Source organism: Dasypus novemcinctus, chromosome 31, assembly GCF_030445035.2.
Source record: "Dasypus novemcinctus isolate mDasNov1 chromosome 31, mDasNov1.1.hap2, whole genome shotgun sequence".
Taxonomy (NCBI): domain Eukaryota; kingdom Metazoa; phylum Chordata; class Mammalia; order Cingulata; family Dasypodidae; genus Dasypus; species Dasypus novemcinctus.
In genome coordinates, this window is record NC_080703.1 from 25,040,842 (window position 1) to 25,059,961 (window position 19,120).

The window sequence follows — 19,120 nt, forward strand, 5'->3', positions numbered from 1 at the left end:
GAGGACTCATACTTCCTGGTCTTAAAACTTATTACAAAGCCACAATAACCAAATCAGCATGGTCCTGGCACAAGAACAGACGTATAGACCAATGGAATAAAACTGAGAGCTCACAAATCAACCCTTATGTTTATGGACAAATGATTATTGACAAGGAGCAAAGACTACCCAACTGAGAAAGAATAGTCTCTTCAACAAATGGATAACTGGATTTCCATTTGCAAAAAAATGAAGGTGGATCCCTACCTCATACCATATACACAAATCAACTCAAAGTGGATCAATGACCTATATATAAGGGCCAGAACCATAATTCTCTTAGAAGAAAACACAGGCAAGCATCTTCAGGACCTTGTGTGGGGCAATAGTTTCTTAGACTTTATACCCATTGCACAAGCAACAAAAGAATAGATAAATGGGACCTCATCAAAATTAAAATCTTCTGTGTTCCAAAAGACTTTATCATGAAAGTTAAATGATAACCTGCACAATGGGGGAAAATATTTGGAAACCACATATCCAATAAAGGTTTAATATCCAGAATATAGAAATCCTACAACTCAAAAATAAATAACCCAATCAAAAAATGGGCAAAAGACTTGAATAAACATTTTTCCAAAGAAGATACACAAATAGCCAAAAAGCATATGAAAGCCCAACATCATTAGTCATTACACAAATGCAGATCAAAACCAAGAGATGCCATTTCACAATCACAGTGGCATTATTCCCAATTACCAAAAGATGGAAGCGGCGGCGGACTTGGCCCAGTGGTTAGGGCATCTGTCTACCACATGGGAGGTCCACGGTTCAAACCCCGGGCCTCCTTGACCCGTGTGGAGCTGGCCCATGCGCAGTGCTGATGCCCGCAAGGAGTGCCGTGCCACACCATGCAAGGTTGTCCCCCGCTTAGGGGAGCCCCATGTGCAAGAAGTGCACCCCGTAAGGAGAGCCGCCCAGCGCAAAAGAAAGTGCAGCCTGCCCAGGAATGGTGCCACACACACAGAGAGCTGACACAACAAGATGACGCAACAAAAAGAAACACAGATTCCCTTGTGCTGCTGACAACAGAAGCAGACAAAGAAGACGCAGCAAATAGACACAGAGAACAGACAACTGGGGTAGGGGGGAGGGGAGAGAAATAAATAAATAAATAAATCTTAAAAAAAAAAAAAAAAGGAAGCAACCCAAGCATCCATCAACCGATGAATGGATAAACAAAATGTTGACTAAAATAAGTCAGACATGAAAGGACAAATATTGTATGATCTCACTGATATGAAATAATTAGAATAAGCAAACTCATAGAGTCAGAATCTAGAACTAAGAGATGGGACAGAGAGGGTGAAATGGGGAGTTAATGTTTAAAATGTACAGAACTTCTGTTTAGGATGACGGAAAAGTTTTGGTACTGGATGGTGGTGACGGTAGCTCCACATCGTGAATGTAATTAACAGCAATGAATCACAGATTTGAATGTGGTTAAGAGGGGAAATTTTAGGTTGTCTGTATGTTACCAGAACAAAAAAAAAATTTTTTTAATTCATGGAGCTGCCTAACACAGTGAACCCTTAAGTTACATCATGGATAGTAATCGAACAATTATAAAAGTGTGCTTTCATGAATAGTAACAAGCGTACCACACCAACGCAAGGTGTTACGAATAACGCAGAATATGGGAATCCTGTGTTTTATGCATGGCTGTTCTGTAAACCCACAACTTCTCTTAAAAAAAAAAAGCCCCACAGAAACAGTGGAGGTCTCTCCCTGACCCCAGCATATCGCCCTCTCTCTTAGAGGTAGCCATCATCGGGAGGTTGGTTTGTATCTTTTCTATTCTTATTTTTATATTTTTACTACATATGTACGGAGGCATAAAGAATACATAGCATTGTATATGTTTCTAAATTATTAGTGGTTCAATAATTAAAGTCCCTTATTAGATATATTATTTGCAAGTATTTTCTCTAACTCTATAGATGCATGTTAAATTTGCTTTTTCCTGCTTTGTTGCTGACGTTTATCCATGTTCACATAGGTGTAGTGAAACCATTTCTACCTGCTGCATAGGATTCCAGTGTATTTGTCTGTTCCCCTACTGATTTTATGTTCTTCCATTATAATCTTTCTTCTCTAAATCATGCTTCTAGCAGTTGTCATTGTGAGCACCTACACTGGGTTTATCCTAACTGATCTCCCTGTTTGGCCAACTTCCAAGCTACTCTGCCACCAGAATGGGCTTTCTATACCTATATCATGCCCAACCACTCCACAAGCACTTTATCATCTCTGAAAACAAAATCTAAGCTCTTTAGCTTGACATGCGAATCCCCGTAGGAGCTGGCCCTTGCCCCGTCTCACCTCCCGCCACTCCTCCTTCCCACCTGTGCTCCCACACTCAAGCTACAACCGACTCCTGAGGATCCCCAAATGCACCGTGGTTTTTCTCAGGTTTACAACTCTCCCTCCCCTGCCTTCTATTTCCTCTTTCTAGAAAATGTTTTTTTTTCCCCCTAGCTTGGAAGCCAGCCCAGTCCTCTCCAAGCAGAAATAAATGATTCCTCTTCTCTGCTCCCGTAAGTCATAAAAATGAGACAAAACAACAACAAAAAAGCACGAGGGGGCATTACTACTGACCTTACAGAAGTAAAAAGGATTATGAAGGGATACCATGAAAAACTGTATGCCAATAAAATAACTTAGATGAAATAGACAAATTCAGAGAAAGAGACAACTACCAGAACTGGTTCAAGGAAAAAAACAGACCTAAAACAAGGGAAGAGATTGACTCAATGTTAGAACAAAACAAAACAAAAAAACTACCCGCAGAGAAAAGTCTAGGGAAGTGGAATTTGCTCAACTGATAGAGCATCCGCCTACCACATGCGAGGTCCAGTGTTCAAACCCCGGGCCTCCTGACCCGTGTGGAGCTGGCCCACGCGCAGTGCTGATGCGCGCAAGGAGTGCCGTGCCACGCAGGGGTGTCCCCCGCGTGGGGGAGCCCCACGTGCAAGGAGTGCGCCCCGTAAGGAGAGCCCCACAGCATGAAAGAAAGTGCAGCCTACCCAGGAATGGTGCCGCACACACGGAGAACTGACACAACAAGATGACACAACAAAAAGAAACACAGATGTCTGGTGCTGCTGAGAACGTAAGCAGACACAGAAGAACACACAGTGAATGGACAGAGAGCAGACAACGTGGAGGGGGTGAGGGGAGAGGAAAAAAAAAGAAAAGTCTAGGCCCAGATGGCTTCACTGCTGAATTCTACCAAATATTCAAGAAGAATTAATATCAATTATTTGCAAACTCTTCCAAAAAAGAGAGGAGAAGGGAATACCTGCGAACTCATTCTAAGAGGCCAATATTACTCTAATACCAAATCACACAAAGAAGAAGGAAGGAGGGAAGAGAGAGAAGAGAGGGAGGATGGGAGGGAAGGAGGGAGGCCCAGACCAGTATCTTTTATGAACATGGACACAAAAATCTTCGAAACAATATTAGCAAACTGAATCCAACATACAAAAAGAATTATATACCATGTCCAAGTGGGATTTATTTGAGGAATGCACGTTTGCTTTAACATCTGAAAAGCAACTAATTTATTACATCTTATCTATAGAATAACAAAACAAATCCCACATGGTTGTCTCAATAAAGGCAGAAAAAGTATTTGAAAAAATCTAAAACACTTCAATGATAAAAACACTCAAATAACTAAAAATAGAGAGAATTTTCTCAACCTCATAAAGGGCATCTACGAAAAATGCACAACTAACATCTTACTTAATGGTGAAAGACTAGATGCTTTCTTCTTCAGATCAGGAACAAGATAAGGTGGTCTGCTCTTGTCACTTCTATTCAATATTGTACTAGTGGTTCTAATCAGGTAAATTAGGCAAGAAAAAGAAACAAAAGGCATCCAGATTGGAATGGAAGAAGTAAAACTGTCTCTTGGTAAATGACATGATATGGATATTCTGTCTCAAGGTATTTAAAAAACAAAAACAAAACCCAACCCCCAAAAACTATTAGAATTAAGAAATGACCTTATCAAGGTTGCAGGATACAAGATCAATATGGAAAAAATCAGTTTTATTTCTACACCCTAGGAATTAACAATCTGAAAATGAAATAAAGAAAACAATAGCATTTACAATAGCATCAAAAAGAATAAAAGTATTCAGGAATAAATTTAACCAAGAAGTGTAAAATATATACCTTGAAAACTATAAAACATTACTGAAAGAAATGAAAGAGCTAAGTAAATAGGAAAACATCACAGGTTTATGGGTCAGAACACTTACTATTGTTAAGATAGCAATATTCTCCAAATTGATCCACAGATTCACCACAATTCCTATCAGAATCATAGCTGACGTCCTAGTAGAGACAAGCTGATTCTAAAATTCATATGAAATTGCAAAGGCTCCAGAATAGCCAAAACAGTCTTGAAAAGGAAGGGCAAAATGGGCAGGTTCACACTTCCCAATTTCAAAATTTATACATAAAGCAAAAGCAATCAAGTCAGTGTGGCACTGGCACATAGATGAATGCAAGAGAAATAAATCCTCATAGCTACGGTCAACTGATTCTTGACAAAGGTGCCAAGATCATTTAAAGGGAAAAGAATAGTCTTTTCAACAAATGGTCTTGGTGTAACTGGATAAATACATGGAAAATAATAAAGTTGGATCCTTACCTCACACCATATAAATAAGTTAACTCAAAATGGATCAAAGACCTAAATGTAAAAGAAAAACTATAAAACTCTTAGATGAACATAGGGGTAAATCTTCATGATCTTGAAATTACCAAAGGATTCTTAGCTATGACACCAAAACATAAAAACAAAAGACAAAATAGGAAGCTTAGACATTTTCAAAATTAAAAAGTGAAAACACAACCCATGGAATAAGAGAAAATATTTGCAAATAATGTATCTAATAAGGGACTTATATCTAGAGTATGTAAAGTACCCTTACAACTCAAGAATAAAAGGGCAAATAACCAAAATAAAAGAAGGCCAACAGACCTGAGTGGACATTTCCCCAAAGAATATATACACATGACCAAAAAGCATGTGAAAAGATGTCCAACATATTTAATCATCAGAATCAAACCACTAGGATGGGGAGAGGATGTGGCTCAAGCAGTTGAGTGCTCGCCTCCCACATGGGAGGTCCTGGGTTTGGATCCCGGTGCCTCCTGAAGAAACAAAAACAAATAAGCAAAACAAATGATAAAACCAACTCAGGGAAGCCAATTTGGCTGAGTGGTTGAGGGCTGGCTTCCCACATATGAGTTCCCAGTATCTAAGAAAAAAAGAAAAAAACCCAAAACCCACTAGAATGGCTAGAATCAGAAAGTCAGACAGTAAGTATTGGTGAGAATATGGAGAAACTGGAACACAGCTTGTGGGTATGGAAAATAGTGCAGCAGCTTTGGAAAACAGCCTGGCAGACCCTCAACCAGTTAAACCAGTTACTATATGACCGGGGTTTCCCCTCCCAGGGAATGAGCACATGTCCACACCACAACCTGTCCGTGAATGTATGTGCACAGCACCACTATTCACAATAGCCAAAAGGCAGAAACAACCCAAATATCCACCAGCTGATGAATGGATAAAGAAAATGTGCTAGAGTCATACGATGGAATATTATTTGGCCACAGAAAGGAATGACATGCTGCTCCAGGCTGCCCACCCAGCCAAGTGAAAGAAGCCAGTCAAGAAAGACCACACATCACATGGTCTCATTCATACGAAATGTCCAGACCAGGCAAATTTACAGAGACAGAGAACAGACCAGTGGCTGCTTAGGGCTAGAGGGGACGAGGGTATGGGGCGTGATACGTAAAATATGTGGGGTTCCTTTTTTGGGGGGGGAGAACTCCTTTTTTAGGTGAGAAAAATGCTCTAAAATGGACTGTGGTGATGGTTGCACAACTCTGCGCATATACTAAAGACCAGTGAACTGGAAGAGCTGCGTGGTATGTGAACGACATCTCAATAAAGCTGTTATAAAATAAATATACTGACTGGGGAGCAGATGTGGCTCAAGCGATTGAGCATCTGCTTCCCACACGGGAGGCCCCAGGTTCGATTCCCGGTGCCTCCTAAACGAAAAAAAAACAAAAACAAAATAACACCAACTCAGGGGAGTCAACCGGCTCAGTGGGTGAACGCCAGCTTCCCCCACACGAGGTCCAGGGCTCAAACCCTGGCCCTGGTGCCTCAAAACAAAAAACAACAGAGGAATAAAAACCTGGCAACTTCCGCTTTCTCTCCTCAGCCCGTCAGTCCTCTCGGCCCACCGAGCTCGTCCTGCAGCCCTCACAACCGTGTAAATCCCTATCCTCTCTACCAGCGTCTTCCTTCTGGGTTCTCTTCCCAGCACACACACACACGTACACAGCCCATCCTCTGCCCTCGGAGAAAATGAACACGGAGGCGAGAGGCCCGGTGGCTTTGGGAGCCGAGAGCGAGTTCAGACCCCAGCAGGACAGGAGGTAGCGGTGCCCACCGCCGGGCAGTGGGGAATTCAGGGCTGAAGCAGCAAAGCTGGGGAAGGGTCGGGGTGGAGACGCGCCCCCTCCCCGGGGCCCGGGTGCTCCCCCAGCGGCGTCACTGCCGCAGCAGACCCCCCGCGGGCCGCGCCCTTACCGCCAGGGGCCAGCTGATGCAGGTGAGCATCTGGTAGAGGCGGAAGAGGTGCACCAGGTAGAAGATGAGGATCATGATCAAGTCGCAAATGGTGACCACCTCGAAGTAGCTGTAGGCGCTGTAGTCCGTCCACAGCGAGCTCCGCACGCACACGAAGGCGAGCAGCAGGGCGACCTGGGGCAGAGAGGCCGACACGTGGGTGCGCGCCCTCCCCTAGGGGGCGCCCGGGGAGGAAGCAATGAGGAAACAGAAAACACCAACAGCAGTCACCATCGCCCCGTGCCCACCCCCTGCCCAAACCGAGGGACCGTCACGGTTCGGGCGACGTCCTGCGAAACTGGCTGGAAGAGTGCAGTCTTATGCAGCGCCGGGATGGAAAAGCACGAGCGTGGAAAACGCACGCGGGTCGTGGCGCCCAGGACCGGGGCGCCCCTGTCCCCTCGGAAGTGTGTGCTATCCCGTCGGTCCGAGAGGAAGCAGCAATATGGAAAAATAACAAAGCAGAATCATTTCATTTACTTATTGGACCTCCACGGGGCCGAGGGACACTCAGCGTGACCGCGGACCTACAGGTGAACCGGACGACGGGGCTCACGGCTGACGGTTCCCGACCTACAAAGGGGACGTTTCGTGCGTTGACAACCTCGAGGAGCGTTTCCCGAGGCGTGACGTGGATGATCTTGCTGAGGTCTCACGAGTCCTGCCCTGCGAGGGAAACGACATTATCCCCGTTCCCCGGAGGGAAACTGAGGCAAAGAGGCTCCTAGTTAGTCCAAGGAGACCTAGCTTGTAAGCTGCGGAGGCGTGATTGGAACCCGCGCCGGTCTGACTCCAGGGACCAGGCTCCTTGTGCCTGATGTGACAGTGTAAGCCCTCATCCTCCGACGGGCTGAGGGAGGGGGACGCTGCGGCACGCGTGGGAGTCCTGGCTCAGACGCTGTACTTGCTTGCTCGCTGCAGGAGCCTGGCATCGAATGCATGAGTGAATGCATGCACTGAGTGACGACATCGAGGGGTCTTATTAGCCCCAGATGAATAGGACGAGAGCGTAGACTGGAGAGAAGAGTCTGGCTTTCTGTGACAGCCCCTCAAGAGAGTAAAACCCCGTCCATGCCGCACAGAGCAGGGCAGTAGCAGGTGGCGGAGAGCTGTAAAACCATCGGGTCTGTTTTAAAGGCACAATTGACATAGGACAAGATGGTTTTGGGCTGCCTTTCCCCCCACAGAGCAGTGACGGTCCAAGGGATGTGTGTGTACCATTTTGCTCCCCCCCCCCGCCGAGACACCTGGCAGTGTCCGGAGTCATTTTTGGCTGTCCCGACTTGGACGAGGGTGTCCTGGCGCCCGGTGGGTGGCGGGCAGGGGTGCTGTAAGCATCCTTCAGTACACAAGACACGCCACCAAGATGAATTGTCCGCGGCCGCCAAGAAACACCATGGGAGGAAGTCTCCATGAGAACTCAATTGCAGATTGACACAAACTCTGGTCAATGTGGCTAAACCCCCTCATCTCTGACACGCGATCAGATCCTCAGCCATGAGGACGACGGGCTGCCAAAGCACTCTGGGCCTGAGGTGAAAGCGGGCAGCGAGGCTGTTTTGCTCCACAGCTCGAAACAGAAGAACGTGGCCCCGACACAGAGAGACCGTCGACATTTGCATAGCGCCCCTTGCTCATGAGTAACGTATTTCCATTTTCTCAGTTCCCTTCAGGCCAGCCAGCCATGGTGAAACGGTGACTCATGCCTCAAGGATGTGGTAAAGCTTCAGAGAGAGCTCCTGGACCCTTTGCGTGTGGGCTCCGCTGGCAAGGCTTTGCGCCTCATCGGGCCCCATCACCAGGCCTCCAGGGTCCGGCGAGCTGTGGGTCTCCCCACTCCAGCACTGGGATGTTTTTTATTCAAGGCCTGCCTTTTTAAAAAGCTTTATTTTATTTGTTTCTCTCTTCTTCACCCATGTTGTCTGTTCTGTGTCCATTCGCTGTGTGTTCTTCTATGTCCGCTTGCATTATCAGGCAGCACTAGGAATCTGTGTCTCTTCTTGTCACGTCATCTTGCTGCATCAGCTCTCCGTGGGTGCGGCGCCACTCCCGGGTGGGCTGCGCTTTTTTGTGCGGGGCGGCTCTCCTTACGGGACACTCACCTTGTGCATGGGGCGCCCCTGCATGGCACGGCACTCCTTGCGTGCATCAGCACTGCGCATGGGCCAGCTCCACACGGGTCGAGGAGGCCCGGGGTTTGAACCCTGGACCTCCCGTGTGGTAGGCGGACGCTCTATCCGTTGAGCCATGTCCGCTTCCCAAGGCTGGCCTTGGCATACAAGTAATTCTGGATCATGCCGCCCAATTCCTAGCTGGAGAGGCCTCTTTGCAAGAGCATAGATTGAAACGGTTTTTAGAACTCTTCATCCGTAACAGTGTCTTTTTCACGAGGACACAGGAGTGTGGGAGTTTCCCAAGGACTAAAGGGGTTTTGGCAGGACACTGGCCCCTGAGCTCCTGGGGGGACAGGGGGCTGCTGTGCTGCAGGAAGCAGCTCTGCCACAAGCCATGTCAACCCTCTCTGGAGAAGGTACTAGTGAAATTCGACTTCACTAGTTCCGTCCACTTGGCCCGCGTGCCTTTCCTTAGGAAAGCCCACCTGTGGAAAATCTCATTTACAGAGAAGGCGGTGCTAGCGCACGGCACTAAAAATTTCCCTTTTTTTCCACCCGAGGATCCATTCATTCATTTTCACTTCAAATGCCAGCTCCTTAGCCAGCGCACTTTTGAAAAAACTATTTGACTGACACCAAACTTTAGGGACTCTTCTAAGGCTGTGACCTCTGCCAAAGGGGAACCCTTGAGCCATTCAGTCAATACTTGGGGGAGGGAAGCGGCTGTGGCTCCATCAGTTGGGCTCCCGCCTACCACACGGGAGGCCCTGGGTTCGCATCCCGGGGCCTCCTTGTGAAGGCAGGCTTGCCTGCATGCCACGGAGAGCCGCCGGCTCACAGGTGCCACCAAGAGTCAACTCAGCAAGGTGACGCAAAACAACAAAAGGGAGACAAGCAAAAAAAAAAAAAAAACTTGGGGGACAGCTGGAAAAGTAAAGCAGAAGAACGAATAAGAAAACGCTGGAGAGAAGGCCCGGGGGTGCTTATTTTTCCCACGTGGCCCTCTCAGGGCTTAGGTTTCGTCCCACAGTTTCCCATTAGAAAAGCAAATCAACCGACAGTCCTGAATTCTGAAAGGACAGAATTCAGAATTCCAATGTCAGGGCTCAGGGGAGGCAGGGCGACTCCCCTGGAAGACAGACGTGTTTTTGTTTAGAAAAACTTAAATGCGATACTGTCTAAAGACGACTAAATTGTTAGGGCTCCTTCTAGCTGCTCTCAGAAAGGGCTTATTCTTTTATTCTCATAACTGTTAGGAAGGTTGAAAATAAAACAGCCAACAAAAACGTCCAGAGGAAAGGGGAGGTTTTGTTTTGGAAAAAGAAACAAGTTCCATGGGGCCAAAGGCCCTTTTAAAAGAAAAGAAAAAAATCCAGGGGTTTAAAAGTAACGGTGGGTGGTGCTAGGGTTGGCGTATACTCAGGGGACTTGAATCTCTGGACTGTCCATGTGCCAGCTGGACCCTGAGCCTCAGCAGAGTGGCAACTCCTGCTCTCTGGTTCGTTGGACTTGCCCAGGTCAGCTAACAGGGAGGCGAGGATGGTCAACCACCACACCAGGGAGACAAGAGCGTCTACAACTGCAAGCAGGAGAATTGCATCTGTCATCCACAGAGAATCTAAGCCCCCTTTTGATTTAGAGGTGGAGTGGACATCACCATCCCAGGGTCCACAGGATGGAGGAATAAAATATGGATTAGAGTGGACTCACTGATATTCTATGGAACTATCGTGACTAGCAATGGAAGAAACTGCAGTATTGATCTGGAGAACGTGGCCACGGTAGCTGTTGAGGGCAGGGAGAGGGAAGAAGAGCTGTGATGTGGGGGCATTTTCAGGACTTGGAGTTGTCCTGAATGATACTGCAGGGACAGATGCTGGACATTATATATCCTGCCATAACCCACTGAATGGACTGGGGGAGAGCGAAAACTACAACATAAACTATAATCCATGCGGTGCAGCAGTGTTCCAAAATGTATTCACCAAATGCAATGAATGTGCCACGATGATGAAAGAGGCTGTTGATGTGGGAGGAGTGGGGGTGGGGTATATGGGGACCTCTTAGATTTTTTGAATGTAACATTTAAAAATAAATAAAGAGACTGTAAAAAATAAAAGCCATGGCTTCCAGAACCTCAGCTCAAAGCAAGGGTCTCAGACCCCACCCAGGCCAGCGCCACCGGAACCAGCTCAGATTAGAAATGTCCCCTCCTGCCCTCGCCGCCCCTTATTTTCCACTGGATCAGAATTCTCGCCGGAAAGAAGGGACGATTTCCACGAAAGGAGCGGTGGCTTTCAATCCCACGGGGATGGAGCAGCCTGGCAGCCCCTGGGGGAGTGGACAGCCCGAGAACTTCGGGGACGGAAGCAGGCCCAGTCCTGACCTGCGCCCCTCTGCCCAGCCTGGGCGGGCACCCCGCGGGAGGAAACGGAATTGCCAAGTTCACGACCGACAATTCTGCAGGAGACTCCAGAGGCACGCTGGGGAGATGCCTTCAGAGCTGGGCAGCAGAGGCTTGGGGGGGGCCCTGCCAGCCGCCGCCCGCAGCCTGTCCCTCGGGACATGCCCTCAACAAGGCCCCCCTCCAGTGTCTGGTCCCCCAAACGTGCTGTGCCTGGATTTGAGCGCCCAGGGCAGGACACGGCGGGCCTCCCACCCCCGGCCCCCTGCACATCTTGTCTTCTGTCCTTGGACTAACAGTTCAGGGAGAGAGTCAGGCAGGAGGAGGGGAGGGAACGGATGGAAGCCAGCACCAAAGACCCTTCTGGAACAGCCCAAGGAGGCCAGGCTTGCTGGGCAAATCAAAGACGTGGCCGAGTCGGGGCAGGGACCCTCATTCCGCCCTGGTACCTGCAAGCCGGCCCCGCACACGCCTTGCGTGCCATCAGGAGCGCGGTGTTCTCCGACTCCGGCCCGGGCTATGGAGACTCTCACCCTGGCCTGCGGTTCAAGCCTCCCCTCGCCGTCAGCGTGAAACAGCCCTTGTGTATCCTTCCAGCACCCACCACAGGAGAGCCCCTCCGCGGGCTTGGCTTCTTCCAGGCCCCTGTGTCTTTCACCAGCGTCGGCTTCTTTCCACCACCCCGGCCCCACCCCACGGTTTTGATTCTAAAAATTAAGGTGCAGTGGAAAGCACAGGGTGGGGGGATGACCCAGGAAACCGGCCACCAGGGGGCTCGCAGGCTGGCCGGGAAGTCTGACCGTGCGGCTGTCACCTGGCGGCGGATGCAGCACCAGCACCGAGGCTGCCGTGCGGGAATGTTCCTTGGAGGGACGCCTAAGAAAGGGGTGGCGGCAGGTGCCTCTGGAGAGGGGAAACAAGTATCAAGCAGGGTCTAAAATTGTGTCTGCTTAGAAAGATCTCACGTTGAGCTTTTAAAAAGCAACTCTTTATGACACGCCTTAGAGGCCCTTAAGGTCACAGATATAGATCTACCTTTTTCCTTTTTTTAAAAAAAGATTTATTTTTTATTTATTCCCTCCCCACGACGTCATCGTTCATCGTCTGCTTTCTGTGTCTCCTCATCTTTTTAGGAGGCATTGGGAACCAAACCTGGGACCTGCCATGTGGGAGGGAAGTACCCAATCGCTTGACCCACATCCACTCCCTGCTTGTTGTATCTTGTTGTGTCTCCTCGTTGCATCATCCCTTTGCATAATCTCACTATGCCAGCCCATTGCTTGAGCTCGATGTCTTCTTTAAGAGGCACCGGGAACCGAACCTGGGACCTCCTGTGTGGTAGGCAGGTGCCCATGTGGTAGCCACATCTGCTTCCCTACCTTTTTCTCTTAAATTGATGGCACGGTATTCCTAATGTGGCTGTAGCTTTGTTTAACCCAGGGTTGCCTCAGCCTCAGCCTCTGCACTGACAACCTTTGGGTGGATAATTCTTTGCTGCTGCCCAGTGCACTGTCGGATATTTAGCAGGATCCTTGGCCTTACTCACTACATTCTGGAAGTATGTCTACAGTTGTGACCCCAAGAATCTCTCCTAACATTGCTAAATAATCCCCTGGGGACAAAACTGCCTTTCATTGAGAACCACTGATTGAAACAGTCTTTGACTGATGGGCATGTAGCACATCCCTGGTTTTTTACTAATGAAAACAATTCCACAAAGAATATTCTTGCACCTACTTCTTTGTGTACGTATGCGTATTTCTGAAAGATTTCTAGAAGTGAAATTACTGGGGGAAAGCATACGCACATTTAAGATTCTGATGTTTCCTGCCAAACTGCTGTCCAAAACAGATGTTTCCCTGCACAGGGAATCCTGCCAACACAGATTATTGCCAGTATATTTAAAGAATGGAAATGAAAATGCTATTTTGTTGTTTTAACTTTCATTTTCCCAATTACTCATGGGTTGACTATTTTATCCTGTTAATTGGTTACTGCTGGCACATATTCATGGTCTGTTTTTCTATTGTTTGCATTTTTATTGTTGATTTAACAATGCTTTAAATTCTGAATATTAACCTATGCCCTATTTTCCTATTACAAGGGTATTCTCTCCATCTATCACTGCCTTTGTTTTGTTATACAGAAGTTTAAAATTTTTATGCAGTCAAATCTATGTTATCATTTCTTTTATGGCTTCTGGGATTTAGGTTTTGCTCTCCACTCCAAGCCTATAAAAGAACAGCCTCCTACATTAAAAAGAAACATAGAATTTATTTATTTTTTAAACTTTTAGCTCTTTCAGCATTTATTTTCTTCAACGGTTGAGCTAGAGACCAGGGTAGGGTTCTAACCTTATCCAAATAGTTCATCAGTTTACTGGACAGCCCAGCTTCTTCCCAGTGGTTTGCAATGCCACTTTCAACACAAATTCCTACCACTTCTGACCCACTGTCCACAGAGCAATCGGCCTCCATTTAAAGCCAGGAAATATAAAATCCTTCGACAGTTTCCCAATGCTCTTCACCTGGGTCAGAATCGTTTCAGGGAAGCAGACGTGGCTCAAGCGACTGGGCTCCCGTCTACGATACAGGACGTCCAGGGTTCAATTCCCGGGGCCTCCTAGAGAAGGCGAGCTGGCCTGAGCAAGAGCAGGTGCAGCAAGATGACACAACCAAAAGAGAAAGAAGAGAGACAGTAAGAGACGCAGCAGACCAGGGAGCTGAGGTGGCACAAGAGATGGAGTGCCTCTTTCCCACCTGGGAAGGTCCCAGGATTGGTTCCCGGTGCCACCTAAAGAGAAGAAGAGGACACAGAAGAACACACGGAGAACGGACACAGAGCAGAGAGCGAGCACAAAAACAAAAAAAAACAAAAAACAAACCCAAAACTGATGGGGGGGGGGGCAGAAATAAATAAATTAATACATCTTTAAAAACATAAAACCCTTTCAGGAGGCCCGAGGGGGCTGCAGGTTCCGCTCCCGGCTCCCTTGGCCGTCTGGCCCGTGGACTCCACCGCTCCGCCCTGCAGCAGGGGCCCCCGATTTCCTCTCTTGGGTACCTCAGCGATCTGATCTGTGGTATCTGTACGTGCCTCTGGGTTGACCTGTTCCCTCCCCCTCCCCTTCTCCCCAACACGGGTGCGAGCCCAGTGACCCTATCGTTCTTTTCCTCTCTCGGCTGCTAGCCGAGGGCCCTGCACACTGGAGGTGCCCAGTTAGCTCAACACGGGTTGAATGGGTGCCTCCGGGGGCCACCCCGCCATCCCCTGACAGCTCCAGGACCTTAAAAAAAAAAAAGATTTTTTTTACTTATTTCTTCCTCCCCCCTTGTTGTTTCACTGTCTGCCCTCGGTGTCTGCTCGTCTTCTGTTTAGGAGGCACTGGGACCCGAACCTGGGACCTCCCATGTGGTAGGTGGGCACCCAACTGCTTGAGCCGCATCTGCTTCCCTCCATCACCATTTTAAAAAAAAGATTTACTCCCCCCGTTGTCTGCTGTGTCCATTCACCATGCATTCTTCTGCGCTGCTTGTCTTCTCTTTAGGCGGCACTGGGAACCGATCTTGGGACCTTCCGGAATGGGAGAGAAGCGATCATTCTTTGTGCCACCTCAGCTCCCTGGTCTGCTGCGTCTGTCATTGTGTCTCCTGTCTCTTTCTGTTGAGTCGTCTTGCTGTGTCAGCTCTCCGCGTGGGCCAGCCCGCCTTCACCAGGAGGTCCCCGGAATCGAGCCCTGGACCCCCACCTGGTAGACAGGAGCCTGATCGCTGGGGCCACATCCGCTTCCTCCGTTGCCTTTTCACAGCACACGTCCCTCCCTTACCACCGGCTTCACGTCCTGGAGAGGAGGACAGTGCCTTAAGGCCCGGCCGAGTGCCCGGCATGGAGAGGGCACCGCTGGACCACGGAGGTCTGGAGGCCTCTGGGCGCTCTGGAAGCCAGTGGAGCGCCGTGGTCAACCGCCCCGGAGGCCTGTCATTCAGGACCTGCAGGCAGAGCGCCCCGAGGGAGCGGGGCTTCCGGAGTCACGTTCCCAAGGCGCCCGACGGGTGCGGGGCTTCCGGAGACACGTTCCCAAGGCGCCCGACGGGAGCGGGGCTTCCGCAGTCAGGGTCCCAGAGCACCCCGACGTGGGTGGGACTTCCGGAGCCACGTTCCCAGGGCGTCCCGACGGGAGCGGGGCTTCCGGAGTCACGTTCCCAAGGCGCCCCGACGGGTGCGGGGCTTCCGCAGTCACGTTCCCAAGGCGCCTCGACGGATGCGGGGCTTCCGCAGTCAGGGTCCCAGAGCACCCCGACGTGGGTGGGACTTCCGGAGCCACGTTCCCAGGGCGTCCCGACGGGAGCGGGGCTTCCGGAGTCACGTTCCCAAGGCGCCCCGACGGGTGCGGGGCTTCCGCAGTCACGTTCCCAAGGCGCCTCGACGGATGCGGGGCTTCCGCAGTCAGGGTCCCAGAGCACCCCGACGTGGGTGGGACTTCCGGAGTCACGTTCCCAAGGTGCCCCGACGGGAGCGGGGCTTCCGCAGTCAGGGTCCCAGAGCACCCCGACGTGGGTGGGACTTCCGGAGTCACGTTCCCAAGGTGCCCCGACGGGAGCGGGGCTTCCGGAGTCACGTTCCCAAGGCGCCCCGAGGGAGCGGGGCTTCCGGAGACACGTTCCCAAGGCGCCCGACGGGAGCGGGGCTTCCGCAGTCAGGGTCCCAGAGCACCCCGACGTGGGTGGGACTTCCGGAGTCACGTTCCCAAGGTGCCCCGACGGGAGCGGGGCTTCCGGAGTCACGTTCCCAAGGTGCCCCGACGGGAGCGGGGCTTCCGGAGTCACGTTCCCAAGGCGCCCCGACGGGTGCGGGGCTTCCGGAGTCACGTTCCCAAGGCGCCCGACGGGAGCGGGGCTTCCGGAGTCACGTTCCCAAGGCGCCCGACGGGAGCGGGGCTTCCGGAGTCACGTTCCCAAGGCGCCCGACGGGAGCGGGGCTTCCGGAGTCACGTTCCCAAGGCGCCCGACGGGAGCGGGGCTTCCGCAGTCAGGGTCCCAGAGCACCCCGACGTGGGTGGGACTTCCGGAGCCACGTTCCCAAGGTGCCCCGACGTGGGCGGGACTTCCGGAGTCACGTTCCCAAGGCGCCCCGACGGGTGCGGGGCTTCCGGAGTCACGTTCCCAAGGCGCCTCGACGGGTGCGGGGCTTCCGGAGTCACGTTCCCAGGGCGCCCCGACGGGAGCGGGGCTTCCGCAGTCAGGGTCCCAGAGCACCCCGACGTGGGTGGGACTTCCGGAGTCACGTTCCCAAGGCGCCCCGACGGGTGCGGGGCTTCCGCAGTCACGTTCCCAAGGCGCCCGACGTGGGTGGGACTTCCGGAGTCACGTTCCCAAGGTGCCCCGACGGGAGCGGGGCTTCCGCAGTCAGGGTCCCAGAGCACCCCGACGTGGGTGGGACTTCCGGAGTCACGTTCCCAAGGCACCCCGACGTGGGCGGGACTTCCGGAGTCACGTTCCCAAGGCGCCCCGACGGGATCTGGAGTCAGGTTCCCAGGGCGCCCCGACGGGAGCGGGGCTTCCGGAGTCAGGTTCCCAGAGCACCCCGACGTGGGCGGGACTTCCGGAGTCACGTTCCCAAGGCACCCCGACGGGTGCGGGGCTTCCGGAGTCACGTTCCCAAGGCGCCCCGACGGGATCTGGAGTCAGGTTCCCAGGGCGCCCCGACGGGAGCGGGGCTTCCGGAGTCAGGTTCCCAGAGCACCCCGACGTGGGCGGGACTTCCGGAGTCACGTTCCCAAGGCGCCCCGACGGGAGCCAGAGTCAGGTTCCCAGAGCGCCCCGACGGGATCTGGAGTCAGGTTCCCAGGGCGCCCCGAGGGAGCGGGGCTTCCGGAGTCAGGTTCCCAGAGCACCCCAACAGGAGCCGGAGTCAGGTTCCCAGAGCACCCCAACAGGAGCCGGAGTCAGGTTCCCAGAGCGCCCCGACAGAGCGGGGCTTCCGGAGCCACGTTCCCAGAGCGCCCCAGAGTGCCTCGACGGGAGCAGGGCTTCCTAGCCCGGGATGGAGCCAGAGCCCCCTCGGCTGGGTCCTCAGGCCAGGCCACGCTCCCTTCGGCTCCAGATGATCGTCTATAACCGACGCAGGTGGGCGGGCGGCCTGTGCAACGCTCACGCCGTCCACGTCACTGCTGCTCTCTGCTAACAGAGGTCATCAGGAGTCACCGCTGGGGAGACTGGGCTCGAAAGCCGAACTTGCCAAAAATGCTGCTTCACCAGAGCGCGTGAGAAGCACCACTGACACTACGTAGCCCACTTGGTGGCAGGCAGCGGGTGCTATAGCTCGTTTCTCTTTTGGTATTTGATTCAATTTCCTGGTCTCTCTGGCCACGGGCCACGTTTCAAAAACAACAAAAGAGCATCTTCCTCTTCTCACTCCTATGACTACTGTGGGAACAAAAAGGCAGGGGGAAGCGGATGTGGCTCAGGCAACTGAGCTCCCTCCTACCACATGAGAGGACCCGGTTCAGGTCCCAGTGCCTCCTAAAGAAGACAGCGAGCTGGCGTGACAGGCAGGTGCAGCGAGCTGATGCAAGAAGAGATGCAAGAAGAAAAATGTAATGAGAGACACAACAAAGCAGGTGGCAGAGGTTCCTGGTGCCTCCTAAAGAAAACAAGCAAGACAGCCAGCTGACGTGATGGGCAGGCGCAGCGAGCTGACGAGCTGACGCAACAAGATGATGTAACAAGAGACACAAGAAGATAAAACATAATGAGAGACACAACAAAGCAGGGAGCAGCAGTGGCTCAAGCAATTAGGTGCTTCCTTCCCACCCGGGTTCAGTTCCCTGTGCCTCCTAAAAAGAAACAAGATGGACAGACACAGCAAGTGCCAACAATGAGGGGGTGGGGAGAAATAAATAAAGTAAAATAAAGCTGAGGCACAGAAACATTAAGCAATTTGCACCGATCACACAACCAGTGAGCTGGGACCTCTTGCCCTTGAGCATGACAGGCTCTCACTTCTGAGGGGGTGAGGCTGCCCCCACCCCTGCCCCCAAGGAGGCTGCGGCCTCAACACAGGCTAATGGACGTGTGTCAGCACAACTGGCCAGGACAGAGAGGGATGGGCGGGAAGGTGTTGCTGGTCAGGTCATAGAGAGCCCCAGGGGCGAGGGAAGCACCTGCCAGGCCAGGGCTGGAGGCACGGGAGCCCGGGGGCCCTGTGGGAGTCACGCGGCGCGAGAGGCCCCAGGAGCGGCCATTGCAATCACCTACCGACCCCCTGGCCCGTCCCAGGTGGGTGGGCCATCAGCTCGGGGAAGCCTCGCGGTGGCTGGCTGCGGCCAAAGGGCCCTGCGCCCGAGTCTCAGGAAGCGAGGGCCAGGGGTGGGTCAGTGGCCCCAGGTCAAACGGACGGTGGGCAGATTGGCGCAAGCAACCAGGCTCCCCTCTACGTCTGGGAGGTCCTTAAGTCTGACTTAAATTGTGGAAACAAATACATGACATCAACTTCCCCATCTCAGCCGCTCCAAGCTCCAGATGCAGCGGGATTAGTCACATCTGCACTGTCGTGTTACCCTCACCGTCATCCATTACTGAAGTGTTTCCATCACCCCAAACAGAAACCCTGCACCCACCAAACAAAAACTCCTCTTTCCCCCCACCCCCCCCCCGGTAGCCTGTACTCTATTTTCTGTCTCCATGAATTGACATATTCTAGTTATTTCATAAGTGAAACTACACAACACCTGTTCTTTCATGTCTGACTGATTTCACTTAACATATCTTCAAGGTTAATCTATGTTGTAGCACGTATCGAAATTGTATTCCTTTTCAAGGCTGAGTAATATTCCATTGTACACACCATGCTTTGTCCATTCGTCAGCTGACGGGCACTTGGATTGCTTCCACCTTT

General features: G+C 51.5%; 1 protein-coding gene across 2 annotated transcripts in view; it reads right to left on the minus strand.

Annotated features, from left to right (window-relative positions):
- Window positions 1-19,120, minus strand: part of CMTM7 (CKLF like MARVEL transmembrane domain containing 7) — an 80,029-nt gene that overhangs the window by 10,443 nt on the left and 50,466 nt on the right. For both annotated transcript variants that reach the window (XM_023592448.3, XM_004471109.4), the window contains exon 2: window positions 6,668-6,841. In XM_023592448.3, the coding sequence (XP_023448216.1) occupies window positions 6,668-6,841 (174 nt within the window). The remainder of the gene's footprint in view (window positions 1-6,667; window positions 6,842-19,120) is intronic.